Here is a 20295-nt window from a genome sequence, read left to right as displayed (position 1 = left end):
AGTACGAGCCTTGCCCCATTTTTAAAAAAAAACTATTGCCTAGTCACATTGAAAATTATTTTGTGACCATATTAATCATAGCAAGTTTTAGAAACTAATCGTGAGTATAAGGACCACCTTTAGGGGATGTCAGTCTCTCAGGAGCTAACTTGAAAATCTATCAAATGGACTTAGTTCCTATCAGCTATATCTGCAAATGTACAAAGGCTGGCAAGCTAGTCTTGGATGCAAAGTTGGTTCACAGCTTCTCATTACATAGAAAAGGACAGGGACAAAATAACTTAATCACACTGCAGCCACCAATCTGTATAGCCATTGCTGCCAGCAGCATGGTCAAGGGGGAGGGAAAAGGGGCCTGGGAAAAATGGATGCAATGGGATTTGAGTCCTGAGGGTTGTGAAGAGAACTCCCAGTGCAGGGAGTGGGATGCAGGGGTGGTCTACCCCAGAGGGAAGATGCAGTGATATATTGGACATCAGCTGGAGACACTGATGAGACCATGGTCACAGGAGGAGGCAGAGGAAGAAGCTCTCTTGATGGCAAATGGTACACAAAGCCAGTTCTACTGTTCAGTACATCTGGCAGCTCTTGCATGGCTGACTATTCCATAAATGGGTCAGCTTTGGCACAGGGAGAGATCCAAAGTGAGAAGACCAAGCAAGAACAGCAGAACAAATTTTTTTTTTTAAATAGCTTGTGATTTTATGTGGAGTGATTCATGGTTCTGGATCTTCCACTTGCCACCACCATATTTGGTGCCCCCACAGTCCTACTATCCCCTAACGCTGGATTGCTCATGCTGCCCTGGCAACCCTGTAGTTCACGTGGATTTTTTTACTTTTAATTGTACTGAGGCAGAGGAAGCTGGAAATCACTCCCATCAAAGTTAAGGCTATGCAGAGGGATGCAGTCTCTCTCTCTCTCTTCTTTCCTGAATCAGAGCCATCTCCAGCTACGTGCTTCTCTTACTTTCTTTGCCAGACCATGCAGAGGAAGAGGGAATAAGATTACTTCATAACTTGCTTCTACGTGATAGATCACTCCAGAGCTATAAGCTTCAGCAAAGATACTTTAATTTTCTGGCACCATCAGCCAGCCTAGGAAAACTCTGAAGAAATGATACTGACAGAGTTTGATAGGTGTCTTTGCTATCAGCACTCCAGTGTTAACACTTCCCTCCAGTTTCTTGCTGTTAGATATGAGTGCATTTCTGTTCTTATTTCCTCTTTCACACAGGATCACATATTCTTCCTACAGTGGTGACAGAAAACAGATGGCTAATTTGTTTATCAAAGGCACTAGTCAATAACAGAAGGCTCGCTATTAATGCAGAAAAATCTCTGTAACTATTCACAACGGACTTTCACATTTGACATTTGCCTATAGGAAACTGTAAGTAGTACATTGCCTGGAATCACTGGCTGCTGTATCGCTGTTTCGGTGGTGTGGGTTTCAACACAAAAAACTTCAGAGGGAATATGTGTACATGTATGCACATATAACAACAGTTTTAGGAAGCAGCATCATACAAGGACGGTGTAAGTTGTGCATTACCAATGCTAACAAAATGAGAACAATGGGTTGATATCTGTTGGAAAATAGAAAAAATTGACATTACCTTATAAAGGATCTTGTAACATTCCCCTGCAGGCATCTTTTAATGCTCAACCCAATTTACTGCATTTGCATTTCTGTGAGCTTGAGAATACTCCCTAACACACCCCCCACCCAAGATCTGCTGTGCAGTGGCACAGGGGTACATAAGAGCTCTGCAATATATTTTAGAGTTAATGAAAACAATGGCAACTTGCTATGTGTTGTAAAAATCTTCCACAGCTTATGAAGATGGGCATGGACATTTGGGCTGAGCTCAAAAAATTAGTCTGGAGGAGAAAATTGCAAGGTCTTTAGTACTTGCATTGAATTGGCTGTATTTTTTAGCGATGGCTGTCAAGCGGCAATGCTCGCAGAAAGCTCTGGTCTATAAACTTTCCTGACGTGTAAGTGGCTGCCCATTGCCCAGAGCAGCGTGGGGACTTCACCACCTTGTTTATTCCCCAGGTGAACCTCAGGGCTCCTTCCACTGGACAGCGTTGTAAGTTTGCTGATGAAAGGGCTTACTCTTATTTCATTCTTCATATTGTAATGTAAGAAAAGTTGATGAGGGCTCTGGACCTTGTCCTAGTCAACTCTCAAGAACTGCAAGACACCTGTAAACTTTAGGATGAAAATGATAAGCTGACTGTCTTTTCATGGCCTGGGAGAGAGATTTCCTGTACTGTCTTCCCCACAAGTGTACTGTCCAGAACAAAGACTCTAAGCTGAGCCAGCCTCCCTCCTGCCTTTGTCTAGAGAAGAACCCTCAGTGGAGCTTCTCTGGGTGCTAACTCTGGGTGATGTTTTCCTGGGAAGAAAGTGGGTGCTTGCAGTTGGGAGCAGGGGCAGAGGTGGCGTGGTGTGGCGCGGGGCTCAGGCCCCAGGGTGGATTAGAAGGGGTAGGAGTTGCTATAATTCATCTTCTGATTTATTGTTGTATGCCTGCGATATGACCATGGCTATGTTTAATTTCTAATTACCGTAATAAACCCTAGTGAGTTAACACATTAATCTATTTGTTCATCCTTCTCAATACTTCTCAATAACATCTGATGAAAAAAAAGAAAGACTTGGAGCTGTTCCATCAAATCATAACATAGGCCACATGCTATTAGGCAACAATAAATACAAAGCTGTTTGGCTCTGCTTTGGTACATTAATCTAAAGCTGTCTCATAGGACTTCTAAAGAATTGAAAGAATTAGCAAATACTAATGAGTGTTCCAGTTTGGAGAAAAGATGGAGCTAAGAAGGGAAAGGAAGAGAAACAAAAAATCTTGCAAAGTCAAGCTTGCAGCTTTCCTACAAATCTATCTATCAGCAGTGAGGAAGTAAGAGAGAATTTTCCCATTCTCATGGATATCCACACACACATCCTTTCAGGATAGGTATCCACAAACCTGACATCATACTTTCTTCATGAAGGTATAACAGATCTAATAGTTTATCAGTGTATGTCAGCAATAGAGACCGTCACCAGTTGTTCCTTGAAGCAGATGTTTTCTCCACTTAAAAGTGATGATTCTGCCCATAAGCAGTCCTAATTTTTCATACAGTTTTGAATGTAAGTCTTAACAGGTAAACCATGATTGGTGGTTTCTTATTCAGAGAACTTCCCAAAGCAGGACAGCTGTGAACAGAATAAAAGGTATCCACAGAAGAACAGTGTGAGCAACGAAACTTCAAATGCTTGCTGCTGCACAGAAGTGTTCTTTGACCAACGGAAAGAAGAGGAAACAAACACCACGTGTGCAAGTCATTGCGCATCAACCAAACTGCAGCCCTCACGGCTCACAGCTAGAAGGTGATTCTATTTCTGCATTCAGACTGTTAATATGTCAAAAGCTTTAAGCTTGATGATATCCAGCTTTCTTGGCTTGTCTGTCATAGAGGTATAACAAGAAAAGAAAAAGGAAACTAGAAGACAAGGGAACACGGAAAAGGAAAAGACACTAATACTCTGTGATTGTGGTGTAGGCCTGGCATGATTTCTCCCTGTCACAGCACTTATCTCCCTTCCTTCCAGAATTAGATGCTAGGTCATGCTTTAGTATAAAACAAAAAGTTATTAAATTATATAACTTACATAAATTAATGTAAACCAAATAAAATCAAAACAGGCAGAGAATTTAGCTGATAGAAGTGTCTGAAAAGTCAGGAAGTCCTCTTGGAAGTTTTGACCAGGTATTGAATGTACACAGGTATGCAGTTACAATGCTGCTTCTAGTAAGAATTATTTTTAAAGAAAAAGCTCGAGGGATCATAAATCCCAGTCAGTATACTGAGACTGATCCCAATGAATCAGCAGATCAAAAATGAGTCATACATCACAGGATCAAGCCTGTGAAAAGGAACCAGCGCAACACCATTTCAGCACTACCCACGTGCACGTCACCTTTGTTCACAACTACTAGAACACTTTCTTTATACTTCCAGGATCCTTCTTGATGCTTCTTCTGGAGATGTACCAAAGCTTAGCAAGATGAAAGGGCCTTCTCAAAAAGTCACATCATCCCACCCTATAGAGACATCATTAACGAGATTATGCATTGTTCGTGGTGTCCCACCAAAGGTACAACAGTTGAGCCATTACTGGAACTCAGAGCAGAACTTAGCACGAGTACCCAAAGCCAAGTAAGCATACTCCAGCCTACATTTCTATGATTTAGCAGAAGCATGGGGAAAGATTTTTACTTACAAATCTATGACTAATATCCCGATTCCCACCTCACTTGATTGCATTGTCCCCCCTTTTTTCCCAGATTCCTTCTTCAGTATTCACCTGAACTGCACGTATGGACTCCTGCTGAGTTCCCACAGTTAGGGGCCACCAAACAGGTGCTGCAGATGCTGACTTACTCAGGCACAGGTTGTTGCCAGGTGCGTGTTGCTGGATGTATTGCAACTATTGTAAGAAGGTTTTTTTGTGTGAGAAAGCTGTTCAAGCACCTGCTCCATGAGTGAGATACTACTACAAGGTGAGATGTGAATATAAAGTGAAGGACGTTTAGAAAGCATTTTCCCCCTGGAAAATAAACTAATTTTCCATTCAGATAAGTTTAGTGGGTAAGGGAGAAAGCTAATTTTGGGATCATCAGCATCAAGTGTCAGAGGCCCCTTTTAATTATAAATCAAAAGAGACAGGAAACCCTCTCTCATTAAGGGTGATAATTCTCTGCTGTGTTATGTTTTGTTTACGCCCAGAGATTTGTTAAGACTTGTCCCCAGGGGTGCCTACATGCTAAAGGAGCCCCTTGAGACTTCTAGCTTTTGATAAGCATGGAAAAGTAGAGCGATGAAGTTGGCAGAGAATCCACCTGATATCTGAACATTAAACAATTGATTCTGGGTCCATCCTGTTCCAGAAAAACAGCAGAGGTAAGAAACAAAAACAGAGGAAAAATCAATCAAATCAATATAAACAAATTACTATGCTGAAGATTTTTGGTATGGCTCAGTAACTGCATCATATGTGGTGCTGAAGGCCATTTTTTTGTCTTTGTTTATTAGGTTCCTATCTGGAAGGCTGAGATTATGGGTTTGGCTTTTTTTTGGGTCTTGCTGCAGAGCAACTATTGCTACATGTAGACCCCTTTAGGTTTTGTAATTTTAAACACAGGATCATGGTGATGCTTTTATTTATAGCAGTATTCTTTGCTGCTGTGCAGAGCCAGATGCCCACTTGGATGCATATCATGTCAGAATTTGAATTTGTTCCCCAAGTTCCTGCTGTTTATACACCGTGGGACTCTCAGGAGTACCCTGTCTCACTGCTGGCAGCTGACCGTGTGCTACGTGTTAGGCATTTGTTACAGCCTCTGCCAAAGCTTTTCATTCTACTCAAGTTTTGGGGTTTTGTTTGTATCTGAAACAGATTTGGCCTCCACATTCTGCAAACTGCCTGTTTAGGAGTTGATGAGACTATTTAGTCTCCCTAAACTTGTAATAATATATATATAAAACAGAGCTCTGAAATAGCTGTTTTAACCACTTAAATTCATATGAAGAATTTATAGAACAGTTTACATATGAAATAAGTCTTGCAGCCTTAGTAAAGACCATGTATTGCAATTCCTGTTTGCTTTGCTCTATTTTTTTTTCTAATTTATGTTCTAATAAACCCTGGATTTTATGAGTTTAAAAGATTTTTCTATCTTTCATGGCAGCACACTGTAAGGCAAAGGTATAAACAGGTCTACCTAAAAGGGCCCCTAACTTGGGCACACACCACACCCTGCAGTAACAACTAACAATTTAAATTTATCGTTGAAGGGGAAGGTGTCTCTATTGATTATAATGATCTTGTGGTATTTGAAGGGTAAAATATACACAGAATCACTATGTTTGGAAAAGACCTGTAAGATCATCAAGTCCAACCATCAACCACCACCACCATGCCCACTAAACCATGTCCCACAATGCCACGTCCACATGTTCCTTAATATAAACAAATGAGTACATTAATGAACATTTCCTCCTTTCTCCCTCAGGATAAGGCATAGCCAATGTGTGCATCTCTATCTGAAAGCAAGGGAGGGATGCACTGTTCAATTATTGGTAATATTTTACAGGGCTGTACTGCAGTGCTTCGTATTCCTATCTGACTATGGAGACTTCTATAGGATGTTTCTCCAGGGTGGGAGACACAAGAACTCTGAAAAGCATGGTGACGCTTTTTGATACAGGTATGCAGTAGCAAGCTGATTCAGATGCTTACACAGCGTTACATCAGCCTGTCAGAGCAGTGAACATGGCTTACCCTACAGCTATGTATGTGGAGTGCTTTCCACATTTGAGTTTAGGCTGAAGAGGACTTTAGATCAAAATTTTTCAGTTCCAGGGTTAATGCTCTAATCTGAAAAGAAAAGTACGATTTGTTTGCTGTGGCTGTTGAGTTTTGGGAAAATCGGAGCCCTTTATCTGCAGGGCAGCTGTATCCCGTGCACACTGACCAGCAAGAATGTCTCAAAGGCTGTGAGCTCAGGACTGTCCAGCTGGAGATTTTGAGTGGTCATAAGCAGGAGATAATATAGATCTTGGAAACTACTGCAGCAGTAATTCAAGCATCTATGAGAATATATTCATGAAATACTTGGCTCCAACAGTATAGATAAGAGATTAGAAGAATTGTGGTTTTGACCTCTAGTGCTTATCTGCTGAGTATAACGATGGTGTTTTCCTCTCCTCTCCTGGAGAAATGAAGAGCTAGCAAAGGTCTCCACAACACCTTGCACCTGGAAGAGGAGAACTGGGAAGTCCAGCTGAATCCTCTTACTGAAGTGTGCAAGAACCTTTGGGACACCAGTGGGGGCTAGAAATTAAGTTTTTGTAACAAGAAGCCTGGGGACTGCAGCCCAACACTGCTGCACCTTGAAGTGGGGCTGGTCACAATAAACACTTGTTCATCAAGGTCTCCTTGTCTCTTAAATTCTGCTCTATAATTAAGCTTACCTTCATTTGACCTACCGCTGTCAAAAGGCCTGGGGTGCCAGATACATTGTATTTCACCTTTTCCAGAAAAGTTTTTGGTGGAATTCCTGCAGGTGTTGAAATTAGCATTCAGTGCTTTTCCACTGATATGTGTAATTGTTAATTCCCCTGCAAAGAAACCTCCTAGACAACTTAGAAAATGAACCTGCAGGGGACCTCAAGAGACCGTCTGTTCCAGGATTTGTTAACTCTCATTCTCTGGCTCATGGCACCAGAGTCTTAGCCTCCCCACTAAACTTCCTGATTTTAACTCAGAGTCTTGCCCGCAATGCCAGCTGCTGCCTGCAACTGGCCAACAAAGCTCTTCATCAGACAGCTTAGAAAGCCTTTTTGTTTTCAGGATTTGCACACTGATTATGTTTCACAGAACTTTTGTTCATCTTTCCCGCTCTCCTTTGAATTCTCTCCAGTCCCAGGAGAGTTCTCCATCTCTCCTGAAGCACAATGCCCAAAGCTGGGTGCAGTCCTGTGACTTCACAAATGCAGCACAGATTGAAAGTGTGAACTCAGGTATGTCACATATTGTGTTCCCATTTGTACTGCAAATTCGATGTCATCCTTGTAGTAGTGCATCACCTCTTGTTTTTTTAAGACTGAGCCATGATCCTGCATACAAACATCCCAGAACTCGGGACGTGGATTCTAATCCAAGCTTTTGAATCTGGAGCTGTTCAAACTCTCCAGCCTCATATGGCCAGACTTTTGGAGTTCGGGTTGGGGGTTCTTTGGTTTTGTGTTTGTTTTTTGTTTTTTTTTTTCCTTCTCTTTTGGCAGCTAGCACCCTTGGAAATCAAATTTAAACGCCCATATGTCTTTGATGCCAGTAACCAATTATTGATCCAAGTTCATACGGGGCCATCTGGTGGTGAAGTGTGGGCTGGGCAGGAGAGGATTACCCCGAGAGAGGTACCTGGTGGCTCCCCTGTTCTGTCCTTTTTTGTCCTGAAGCCTCGTATCTCAAGACTCTCATGCCTGTTCTCCCCCTCCCTCTGCTTCTCTCCCCCTCCCTCTCTCATTATCTCCCTCTTTCATTGGAATAAGAATTCAGTGTCAACTTGGCCACTAGTGGTTTTCTTGTCCCAGTAGTTTGTTCATCAGTTTGCCATAAACCATCTTCCCTAACTGGCTAAGATGTGAGGACTGTCAAGCTTCTGACACTGGAAATTACCTTGTGCTGCTCTAGCAAGCACTTCTTGTTTCTGTGTTGCACTAAGCTTCTTCCACAGTGAAAGCCTATAATCTCTTTTTTTTTTTTAGTTTTTTTCCAGCCTGCAGCTGGGCAGGAAAATACGGCATTATGGATTTGACTTACCAGCGCCCTTGTTAAGCTCTAACTAAACTTTATGGTCCAATGTTGTATAAAAATGAATTATGAAGACAGTTAATTTTCAGCTGCCTATATTTGAAAAGGCATTTTCTTTTGTGCACTTTGATTCATCTGTCATTGTTTTGAGGAGACATTTAGCCATTCACCCTCTTTGAACATCTCTTTATGAGTTTGATCTTCATGTGACAATCTGAAAAACAGGCTGTGGTATATGGGTATGTATGAATGTCTAGCCTGCCATTAGGCATTTTCTGTGTAAAGTGCAGCTCAATACCTCTATTATTAATCTCAGCCAAAATTCTCTGATGTATTTATATGATGAAATCTGCAGATAACATTGTTTTCCACAAATCCATATGCGTGAGTGTCAAAGGGAAAAGGTTTTCATAAAAATGATCAAAACCTGCCTGTGAGGGAACTGCAGTTCCTAAAATGAAAATGAAATCCTGCAAAAAAATGCCTGGACACTTCCTATCAGTCTCACTGTATCATCTCAGCCCAGTGTTTCTATTTCTGAAGGTGCTTATGCCTCATGAGACAATTTCTCAAACTCTTTGGCAAGTACTTTGATAACATTATAAAAGAAATAGGATTCATTATTCCTCCAACCGATATACAGAAAAAACCACAAAACATTAGGTTCTAGTTAGGAAGCAGCATAACTAACTAATAGTCACCCTTGCCAACTTTAAAAAAAAAAAACCACCCCAACCCCCCCCCCCCCCCCCCCCCAACAAAAACCCCCAAGCTAACACCAAAGAGTGTTTCTTCAGGTTGATAACAACCCCACTAGGGAAGCAAAGGTATCTCCTTGCAATTTCAAAGAGGATGTGGTTTTCTCTGCTTCCTGTCTGGTCATCATGCAGCCTTGCAAAATTGTACTTACCTAAGGCAACAATGTACTGGATGCATGAGTAAAATAGTGTTGACATTTTTTTCTTTGTTTTGCTGTATTTTTTCCATGATTTTAAAGATCATGTCAATAGTTTGGGTTTTTTTAATGCCAGTAAGAGCATGAAGTACTTTTCCCCTAGTACTTTTGCAGGGCTATTTTGTTTATCACTGTTTATTAGGACAAATTGTGTAACTAGTCCCATTAAAAAGATGAAACAGTGGAAAGCACCATGAGTTCAGGATGTTGGATGAATGCTTGAGTGCTAAGCCACCTATTCTGTCAGAGAAATCAGAATTTGCTGAAAGATTGACCACCCCCGGCTTATAACATAGTAGTGTAGCTCCTGATGAGGAAGAATGGATGGTTTAATCCTGTCTTGCTTTCAGTGTCTTTTTCCAGCAATCTGCTGTCTTGGAAAGAGAAACAGAGATGGAAACCCAATTTAATGAGCTGCAATCCCAGTTTAGTTACCGAAGAGAACTCTTTGTGCTCTTAGCAATTGTGGAAACACCAAAGCCAAGTGCCAGATATCAGCTCAGCACACAGATATGGCAGCATTAACTTTTGCAGCAGGGTGCTGGGTAGTTTGTTCACATACAGAATTGAAGAAACCGATCAGAATAATGGTGCAGGAAATCTCAGAATTCATCTACTGGGCTGAAGGAGAAGACAGAGCAATTTATATTCTGATTTGAAAAAAAAAAAAACAAATTAAAAAGGCAGCTCCATGGCCCTGGGGAAAGCAGACCTTCTCATGGTCCCCATTATTGATTTACTTCAGCAGAAATTGAGAGTTAATATTTCTTTAATGCAGAAATCGGAGATTGTTTTCCATTCAGACTATACTTGCTTTACTTTCAAAATAATATGAAAAAAAAGGTAATTAAAACTTCATACACATTACCACAGAAAAAGCTTGGAAGAACCAGACCATAAGCATACCTTTTGCATGTTATTTTACCTACTTTTCATACCTATTTACTCTTGCAACATTTAGTGCAATAGGCTGTTCATTGTGATTGGTTACACAGCATCAATGGTTATGTCATGCTTGTGTTAGCAGCATCGTTACGGTTACAGTGCTATCATTGCTTGACTGTTTCAGAGTCTTATCAGGCGCTTCTCAGAGGCGTGACTAGCAGTGGTAGTTTTGGGGACTTCTAGATGACGACAGAATACGGGCTCTCCGTTTTGAAGCCAGAACCACTGCGGTCACTCCGTACGAACATTAAGCTTTGTTTTGGTTTTAACCACTGCTTTGGTACCAGCAGCCTTACAATGACCGGCGCTACCAAAGCAAGCTGTCCATCGCTTGTGTGGAGCCGGAAAGCCGAGCGTTGCAGGAGGAAGGGCTGCGTTTTGCAGCGGCGGGTGCCCGGCCGTGGGGGAGCTGTCCGCGGTGCTGAACCGCCGCCCGGCACCCCGAGCCCGGCCGCCGCCCGCAGCTTCGCCCCGCCAGCCCGGGGGCCGGGCCGCGTCGGAGCGCTGGCATAAAGAGGTACAACCCTATGCCACAACGCTTACGTTAGCGGTGAGGTTGGAAATGCTCTTCTCGGGCTATTTTTTAATTCTGCTGGTCGTCTTGGTGATTTTCATAGGTCGCTCTTTTCCCCGACACGTTTATGATCGACTGGAGGAAGTCGTTAAGCAATACGCTGCTTTGCAGCACTCTTCACTTGAAGTATCTGTCAGATACAGGTCGTGAAAAACCCTTTGAAGATGGTGACAATAAGCATGTACTTATATTAGTGCCAAATTTGTTCCTATGATTTCAAGTAAGGAAAGCATGCGTAAGTACTTCTCACAGGCAAATAAATAAAAAGCATGCAAATATTTAATTTTATGAAACAACAACAAAAACCCCAGAGAAAACATTTCCTGAATATTTTTATTCTACCTTGTATTTCTATTTTTAATCTATACTTCAACTGATTCCAGAGGACAAATAATCAAGTCTTGTGAATAAAAATCCCTGTCAAGTTCTTCATCATACTGTGATCTAGTCTACAAAGCTGGGCAAATGTGTGTGCCAACAGGCATGCTGGGAATACGCAGGAAGAAGTGAGCATTGTTATAGATAGATTGGCACTGATTTGCAATTCGTTCATGCCTATCTATCCTAAAAAACTCGAAAAGACATTCTGAGTAATTTTGCACAAGCGCAAACTAGACCCTTACATTAAAACAAAGCTGCTTGCTCATTGCTTAGTAATTACTCCTGCTTGCCTTTTCCTTAAAATACACTCATATGGCACCACTAATATCACTAGAGTGTGTCTATGACTTCTCAGGCTGTATTTGATTTTTACTGCAGCACTGTCAAATGAACTGGCAAAGCAAACTGTGTGAAAAAAGAAACCTCTAACGTACTAAACCTCCTCCCCCCAGCTATTCAAATTTTTCAGTAAGAAGTTTTAAGATTTTTCCAGAAATCTCGCTCTTGAAAAGGGAAATCAAATACTGTAACTGTTGGGATAGAAATTTTTGACCCCATTTGTGTAGTAACATCCTTCATTAAAAAGACTATTTCAATTCAGCTACCATGCCAGATTCATCGTTCTAATAAATACTACTAGTGATGCTCTCCATGGAAAACATTAGATTCTGCTTTAATGTTTGTTAAATTCTAAACTAGTTATTTCAGACTTTCAGTTTTCTCCACAATCTGAGGAGGTTTTTTTATAATTTATACTTTTTAATGTGTTAAAAGTTGAATAGCCTCTTGCTGAGATGTCTTTCAATCAATTCTGACAGGGAAGAACCATGATTTGTTCTTTAAGTACACCCCGGGTTTCAGGGTGAACACGTGAAACTAAACTTCTAAACAGTCTGCCTGTATACACAATGAGACATATCCTGGTCTTCTTTACACTATTATAAAACAGGAATAAATCCACAGAATTTATATGAGCATTATGGTAAGCACAGGCAAATATGTCCCATTGTTCTGAGGGGGCTAGCCAAAAATAACAACTGTACTTACTTAAAGTGTAAAGCTAGTAAGTGGTTTCACTGGAGTAATTATCTTTAAATCAAATCTTCATACTGAAGCTCTCGCAGTCAGCTCACAGCGAACTATGAGGAACGTGGTTGTTAGGGTGAAGTGTTACCTGTAATCATCTCCAACACATGACAGCAAAACTACCTCTTGTTTTGTTATGACATTTTTGTGTGGATTTTCTGCTAAAACGACAATCGTGGAAGATGAATCTTTTATTTAAGCTGAGAATGGGCAAAACACAAGCAGAAACCATGAGAGTATCTCAGATGTCCTTCTACGAAGCTGCAGCCGCTCTGAGGAGGGAGCACACAATTCACACATCAAACTAACAGGTCTGCAGTCAGCAATGCTGCTACCTGGCTGCTCCTTTCAGCACACGCTTCCCATCATGGAATAGCACACCCGGGGCCCCAGCTCCTCCCCCATTTTATTCTGCTCCCTGGATGTGTTTTTTCACCCAGGCGTTTTCCCCTCCATTGTGACCTTCCCTCTCTTCGCCTCCTGTGTAGCTCATATTTCCCATACTACTTCCCTACCCTTCCCTATAGAGTAACCCTATGCTCCATATACCAGCAGACCACGGTGAGTCATTTTGGTAGCAGGGGTGCTGTGTACACCCCTTCCTTCCCCTGGTCTTATCCTGTGTCTTTTCTCACTGTCATGGCTGTCACCTTCTGATCTCAAACACTCGCAACCCCTTTTCCCAGGGGGCAGTGGCATCCGGCTGTGCTTGAGGTAAGTTGTCTCCCCCACTAGCTCCCCCTCTTGCACCTGAGTGTGTGAGGCAGCTAAATAGTTCGAGGTACTTTTGTTCAGGAGTATGACTTGGAAATGTAATTTTAATTCCAGCCACGAGGGGACCTTCATAGTTATTGTCTCTTAACTGCAGAGTCATCTGACCCATACACTGAGATCTATACAACCATGCTCACTTCCACTAACATACTACATCTCCCTCCTAGCTGAGGATCTGCTCAAATCCCAGTATCCCCTGCTAAGTCAACTGTCATATCCCTGGGATCTGCATCTAACTTTATTCCACTGCTTAAACCCAACAGCATCTTTCCTGTTTTACCCCAGCAGCTTTGGATTCCCCTTTCATGTCATCAATTTTCCACAGCCTCTGGGCTGCTCACGGGTAATACTACGAGGTACTAGCAGCTGAGCTGACAGCAGGGCTGATGAATAGAAAAAGTCATTTCTTCATGTGCTGATCCACAGATTCTGGGCCAGAGATCCAGGGCAGGAGACAGCGGAAGCATTGTTTGTGTTACTGCACATCTTAATAATCCAGCCACAATATGATTTTAAAAATTGCTGCCTGAGTTACAGCTATGCTGCTTCTTAGGTAAAAGCAGATTCCTAAATCATTTTTGCATACGACATTCACTGAGCAGATGTCCAGAGTTTATACCAAAAAGACTCCCAGTCTTGCATAGAGAAATGTGGCAAATAGCCTACAAAAATGGATCTGAAAAATAAAGTGCTTCCATTTATTGCAGCAATTGCTTTCACATCGTACAACCAGGGTTTGGAGTCCCATTCTCCTCTTGCGTGCAGTAGCTATGCACTTGGATAATTTGATCTGGTTATGTTTGCATGACAAAAAGAGGATGTGACTGTTAACATGCACCAACCTGCTTGCTTAATCTAGTAAGTAGCAAAGACAGCAACTAAAACACCCAGCCGGGGTCCCCAGCCCGTTTGTAGTTGGTGAGTAGAGCCGATGAAGCTGTCTGCCCTCACTGCCAGTGCTACTCTGCCAGCTACGCCAGGCCCAGCCCAGAGCCTGCTCTGCTCCCACCTGCTCTGCGCAGGGAAGCAGCATCTTTCCGCAAGTTGCTCCTGACTGCGAGTCAGCCCACGTCCCTTTTCCTTTTTACTTTCCAGGTGAAGCTGTGATCTTCATTTCAGCCACGGGGGGGAACCTTAGTCTTAGTCATGAAGGGCCTGTGGGCGAGGTGGGATCTTCCCTTCTGCCCGACCAGCTTGCAGGCACATGTACCTTTCTTCAAGTTCCTGAAAAAGGGCCTTCCTATATGAAAAAGTACCATCTTTTTTGCTCCCCCAACTATATCCTGAAAGAGATACTATAACTACTTATAAATGTCATCTTGCTTATACCTGTTGTATCCAAGAGAGACATGCGAATCACAAGTCTCAATTACTTTTCAGGTCGTCTCTCTAGGTCGTGCTCCGGTTGGAATTGAAAGACATGGTGTTTCTCAGCTGGCACGCTCTAAGCCATCTGAGAAGTCTCATGTGGGCAATGAAGTATTTTGTACCTGCCAAGCAGGCCAAGTTAAACCCAAGGCTCCCCTCTAGATCATATTTAAACTGATGTCTACATGAAATCTTTCACATCTGTTAGAAGTGTCCACAGCACCTTCTTTGCCTTTGTATTGTCAAGGCTTAGACACCCTATGGGAATGCAAACTGAAAGGAAGTAAAAATAAGCAATATGCTAACGACAACAGTGTTTAGAAAGGGATTTCATGGGAATGAAATAGTCTCTTTTTTTGCCAATATAAATAAAGCCAGAAAGTTCTTCTTTATAGCAGGAGTGTGTGAAATGTGAAAGGCCGGCAGTGAGAAGCAATGCCAATATGAATCAGAATGACTGCGATAAACAGAACTTTTTACCCCTGGGGGTGGGAACATGATCTGGTGGTTACAGTAGCAGAGAGCAAATCTGAAACGCCCGTTTCTGCCCCCGTCTCGCTATATGTCGGTAGTCAACTCATGCCCTGTCTGTACATCAGTTTACCCAGCTGTAAAACAGGGACACGCATATCTGTATCTTATCAGACCTAGCTCTTGCCAAGCGTCATTAATGGGCGCTGACAGCCCTTTGCTGTCAGGAATGCAGGATTTCACAAGTGGAAAGTACAAGTCATTACCACTTTGCCAGGATGCCAGCGCCACTCCTTTTGTTAAAACAGTGGTACACTTAGAAGCAAACCTGGCGATACCTGACTGACTGAAGAATCTCTTTATTCTCCTGGTAGCGGTGAAAGACTTTGAGTTAAATCTTACACAAACTTCAGAGATCAGTAGCTCTCCAAAGCTGATATGCTATAAAAGCAGTCAGCTAAACCTGTCTAATTTTATCCAACCAATCCCCACTAATTGACACTATTAAAATGACATTTTTCTATTTTTATACATGTATTAATTTATTTAAATGTACTGCATATATTTTTTCTATCTTCATTAGTTGAAATTAAAACCTTACAAAATTATATTTTATAATGGAACTATTAACTAATCTTAGCCCTATGTGGACTGAGTTGGTGGTCTCAGAACCGTTGCTAAGGTTAAGGTTTCCTAAACAAGGAAAATAAGGTTTCCTAATCACAGACCACACATAATCCTGTAATTGCAGAATCAGCAGACAGAGCAACGGCTAAGAGTGGCTGGAAACCGAACTGCCCTTCCACGAGCGGCAGGGCTCCCTGAAGGGTTCCTGTCTGGCCTGGGAAAGCTCGCGCTTAACCTCTCTCCTGTGAATAAACTCTTTTTCTATCCTGCTTCTCTACAGACGGAAGCTGCCGCAGCTACATAAATGAGTTAAATGGGTCCAACCTGTGCAATCTTGGACAGCCCTTTAAAACTGGCCTCTGCGTTTTCTGCTCTATCTATAAATTTATCGCTGTGAGTCTTCTTACAAACCCATCAATTATAAAATCATGCTTTTGATTAAACTGTTACGACTTTAGGCATGTATTAGGCCTAATCAGTCTTTATATTTTGAGACTGCCTTTCTGCACTATAAAATTTGAAACGAATTACAAAGTTAACAAGAAAAGCAGTGACTCTGTATCTTCTTTCAGAAAGAACTTAAACCCGTTCCGGTCTACCATGAAGGAATACCCGCCTACGGGCACTTTGGTTTTCTCTCTGTCTGTTGGTGAAAAGCTGCACTGCCAACCCTTTTCTTCGGCACTTTACTGCTAGTGTTTTTATATGATTTGGGGGTAGCTGTCACCCCTGCCTCACCCGCCCCATACACCTTGGCAGATCCCACTACTGCTTCTACACAAAGAACTAAATCCACCGCAAGCTTTGGCCATTTAAGCTGGATGAATTGTTTGTCCAAATTCCTGGTTAGGCACCGCCTAATTCTAGAAAAGCACCTGAAGACACCTGAATGTTTCCTTATGAAGTTCCCCAGCTGCCTTCCTGTCTGCTCCCGGGCATTTGCAAGCTGTGGGCTTTGTGAGCAGCACGGCAGTTCCCTCAGAAGGCATGTCGCGCGGTGCCTGATGAAACGCGCTTTTTCAAAGGCTGCCTGCAAGATCGGGCTGTAAAATAAGTCAACTGCAACTGAACAAACCGAACAAATCAAGACAGGTTAACAAATTATTTAGAGTGTCACAGGACCAAGGAGTCCCCGCCGCGGCCCGGGCTGCGTTGCGTTACGTGTCGAGCGAGCGCAGCCCCTTTTGCGAGGAGCTCGCAGCGCAAGTACCAGGCAAGAGACAACAGATGGCGAGAGGCAGATGGGAGAGTACAAGGAAACAATGAGATAAATGAGCAAAAACTAAGTTGAAGACTTCAGCATTCGGTTCCAAAATTATTAATTTCACTCATCATCTCAGCTGATGTAACCCTACGGTAGGACGCCTCTCCCGTTCCAAAGGTCTCGGTAGCCGCAGCCCCACACATGCCGCAGCCCAGCGCGGGTTCCGTTTTGGGTGAGGAGCGGGAGTTAAGCAGTGCCGAGGCCGGGGTGTTGCCTGCCCAAACCGGTTCAGTGACGGGGCTGGGGTACCGCGGCAGCCGGGGCGCAAGGCAGCCGGATTAAGCACGGCTCAGCAGGCGACGTGCTGGCCGACGGAAAGCGGAGGCTCCCCACGAGGAGAGCCCTGCCCCGCGGCCTCCCTCGCACGCAGGCGGGACTGCCCGCACACGGCCGGAGGACGTTCCACGCGAGACGTGGCACCCGCCCAGCGCGGCCGGCGGGAACCTGCCGCGCCCCAGAGGCCCCGCGCGGCCCCCGCAGCCAGGCGGGCGCGGCGGCAGCACCTGCAGCGCGCGGCTCGGCGGGGCTGACTCACCGCGGGGGTCACTCGCCCACAGCGGCAACTCGGTCACCCTCCCGCCCCCGCGGGGAGAGCTGAGCCGCCCCCGGCGATGCCGAGCTCCCGCCATGGCAGCCGGCGCACCGCGGCCAGGCGGCGCCGGGGGGGCCGGGGCGTGCGCCGAGGTACGACCGGCGGGCAGCGCCCACGGCGGGGGGGGTCACACTCGGACCCCAGACGGCCACGGGCGGGCCTGAGGGGGTCGAAATGGCGGGAGGGCGCGAAAAAACACACACACGCGCGCGCGCGCACCCCCCCCCCCCCCCAGCGGGGAGGGGGCCCGCGCGCGGCCAGAGCGCGGCCGCGCTGCGCAGCCGCCGTGCCCGGGCAGCCGTTAGCCGGCGGCAGCCGCGAGGCAGCGGCCGTTGGAGCGGGCGGCGGCGCGCGCAGAGGTAAGGCGGGAGGAGCCCCGCCGGGACACCCCGAGGCCGCAGCCCGGGGGCCACCTCAGGGAAAGCGAAACCAAAAGGGCGGAGGCGGGAAAGTGGCGGGCAGGGGCTCCCCGCGGCGCGGCTCGGCGCGGCTCGCTCCTCCCCTCAGCGCCGAGGCGGAGCGGGGCGGTGGCGGCGGGCGGGCGGGCGAGCGAGCGGGCGGGCTCAGCGCGCCCCCATGGCCCTGGCGCCGGGTCAGCGGGCACGGTAGCCGGCCGCGGGTGAGTCAGAGCTGCCCAGGGAGGGCGGGCTGGAGATGAGCCTCGCCGCCGGGCTCCGAGCAGCGGCCGGAGACTGAGCCACAAAGAAGTTTCCCCGGCGGCGGCGCGGCGCGGCGCTCCCCCCATGCACGCCCCCGGCCGTCGGCCCTGGGGCCCTGCCCGGCAGGCGCCCGGCGCCGACCCCGCCATGGAGCCCCGCGCGGGGCTGCACAGCAGCCCGGACCTCAGCCGGGCCAAGCGGCTGAGCGTGGGGGAGCTCCGCTCCCTCTTCGAGGCTCGCTGCGCCGCCGTCGCCGCCGCCGCCGCCCGGCAGCTGCCCGACCCGGCGAAGAGGGGCTGCCGGCCCCCCAACGGGGTGCTGCCGCCCGTCATCCCCCGGCTCACCGTCACCGCCGAGGAGAGCGAGGAGGCGCAGGGCAGCCCCCAGGCGCAGCCGCCGCACCTGGAGAGCGGCTGGCTGAGGACGGACAGCTCGCTGCACCTGCAGTCCCGCAGGCTGTCCACCTCCTCGCTCTCCTCCACCGGCTCCTCGTCCCTCCTGGAGGACTCGGAGGACGACGTGCTGAGCGACACGGAGGGCAGGAGCCAGGGCATCGTGCACCTGGAGCACGGCGAGGACACCAACCAGGTAGGAGGGCGCGGGGGGGGGCGGTTCGCCCGGGACGCGCTGCCCCCCTCCCCGGGCCGGCGGGTGCCCGCCGGGTGCCTCGGGGTCACCCAGCGCTGCCGTCTGGAGTGAGGCTTCCGTGACCCGACTCCACGCCAACTCCGGGAAACTCCTGTCTCGGGGCCAGCAGCAGCGCGATAGGGTACACGGGTTGCTGCGCCTGTTTGAAAAGCGCTGCTGCACGTTGGCTCTTCTAAAACCCGGCCAGGTGCGCGCTGTTTCCTTTCTGCTGTGAAATTGTGCTTGGTGTCCCAAGAATATGGGGGGACGGTTTTTTTGTGTTTTGTTTTTTTCCAGTCTCCTTTGTCAGATCTTCAAAATAAGATTTCTCCAGGCATTTACCAGCAGGTATTTTTTTGTCTCTTCCAATCCTGGGGTCTGTGGTTGTCAGTTTTTGAGCTGCTTCTTGCTGTGAGCATGACAGGAGATGGGGAGGAGCTTGGAATGGGTAGAATGCATGCTTTTGTCCATTCTGGCAGTAACACATTCTTCTCAGTAAATCCCCTCTGTAATTTGGCAGCTTTCATCCATGAAGGGCGCTTTTAAAGGCATATAGTTAGTTGCTTTTTCATGATCTTTAATACATGTTTGCCTGACTCCTTATAATACGCTTCGTGGGGTTTTGTAACTGAAATGCATCGCTTTTGTGAATTCCCCCTCCTACCTTTATTGAGACCACAACTTAAATTGTTGTTCTACTGCTAGCTCATTGGCACTGAATTGTTTCCAAGCAGAACATACGCTTTGAAAAAATGTATAAGCAAGAAGTAATGCAACTTGTAGGTGATACCTCCAGCTGGACTTTTCTCATGGTAATTGTGGGTTTACTACTTTAGAGGACACATAGTACAGGAGCTAAAATGCTGTGCGCAATATTGGTTTTGTTTGCATCAACTTGTGGCCTGGTTTTGGGGGAGAGAAAAAAAAAAAAGGTTTGTACTTCATCGTATTGCATATCAAGAAACCAATAATAATACTACTTAATTTGTACTTTTGATCCTGAGATAGAATCTGGTGTGTGTGGGAAACAATTCCTACTGTACTGCTGTTTGGCTTTCTTTTCTAAAATACATGCTATGCTAGTGGGGATTTTGTGGAAGTAGCAGAAGAATAGAAATGAAAGGTGGAAAAAGGCTATTAGATCATTTGACTCAATATCCCTGCTATGCAGTGTGCTGTATGTGTGGTTAATAGGGAACAAGAATTTAGCGATAACACTTTAGCAATATGGAGAACTCGGATGGCATCGTGACATATGGTTAACTTGTCTGTGAATATAGGTGAAGCGAAAACTATTCTTCGGGCAAGAAGCCGTGCTGCCTTTAAGGTTTTGCTTCTGTATCTTTCATTGATATTGTATGCAATATCGAGTCTTAAATCATTCATTAGAACTGTACGCTTTAGGTACATGCGTTATTACATGCATGTATCTAAAACATGCACCGTAAGTGGATGTGAGTGGTATTACTTTCTTTTAAATTATATGACGTTTCTAGGCACTGCAAAATTGGAAAAGGCTTTAGTCACCTTTTAATGACAAGAGAAGAAAATTTTAAAAGAAGAAGGTCTTTAACGATGACTTAT

General features: G+C 45.4%; 1 protein-coding gene across 1 annotated transcript in view; it reads left to right on the top strand.

The window, feature by feature from the left end:
* The first annotated feature begins 18168 nt into the window (after positions 1-18168).
* The window catches only part of ITPKA (inositol-trisphosphate 3-kinase A), a 36236-nt gene continuing 34109 nt past the window's right edge, over positions 18169-20295 (top strand). The window contains exon 1 of the mRNA XM_059819765.1: positions 18169-18672. Coding sequence (XP_059675748.1) covers positions 18169-18672 — 504 coding nt within the window. The remainder of the gene's footprint in view (positions 18673-20295) is intronic.

This window comes from Gavia stellata, chromosome 7 (assembly GCF_030936135.1).
Source record: "Gavia stellata isolate bGavSte3 chromosome 7, bGavSte3.hap2, whole genome shotgun sequence".
Lineage (NCBI taxonomy): Eukaryota > Metazoa > Chordata > Aves > Gaviiformes > Gaviidae > Gavia > Gavia stellata.
Note: the sequence above shows the minus strand (reverse complement) of the source record. Positions and strands in the feature narration are given on the sequence as shown.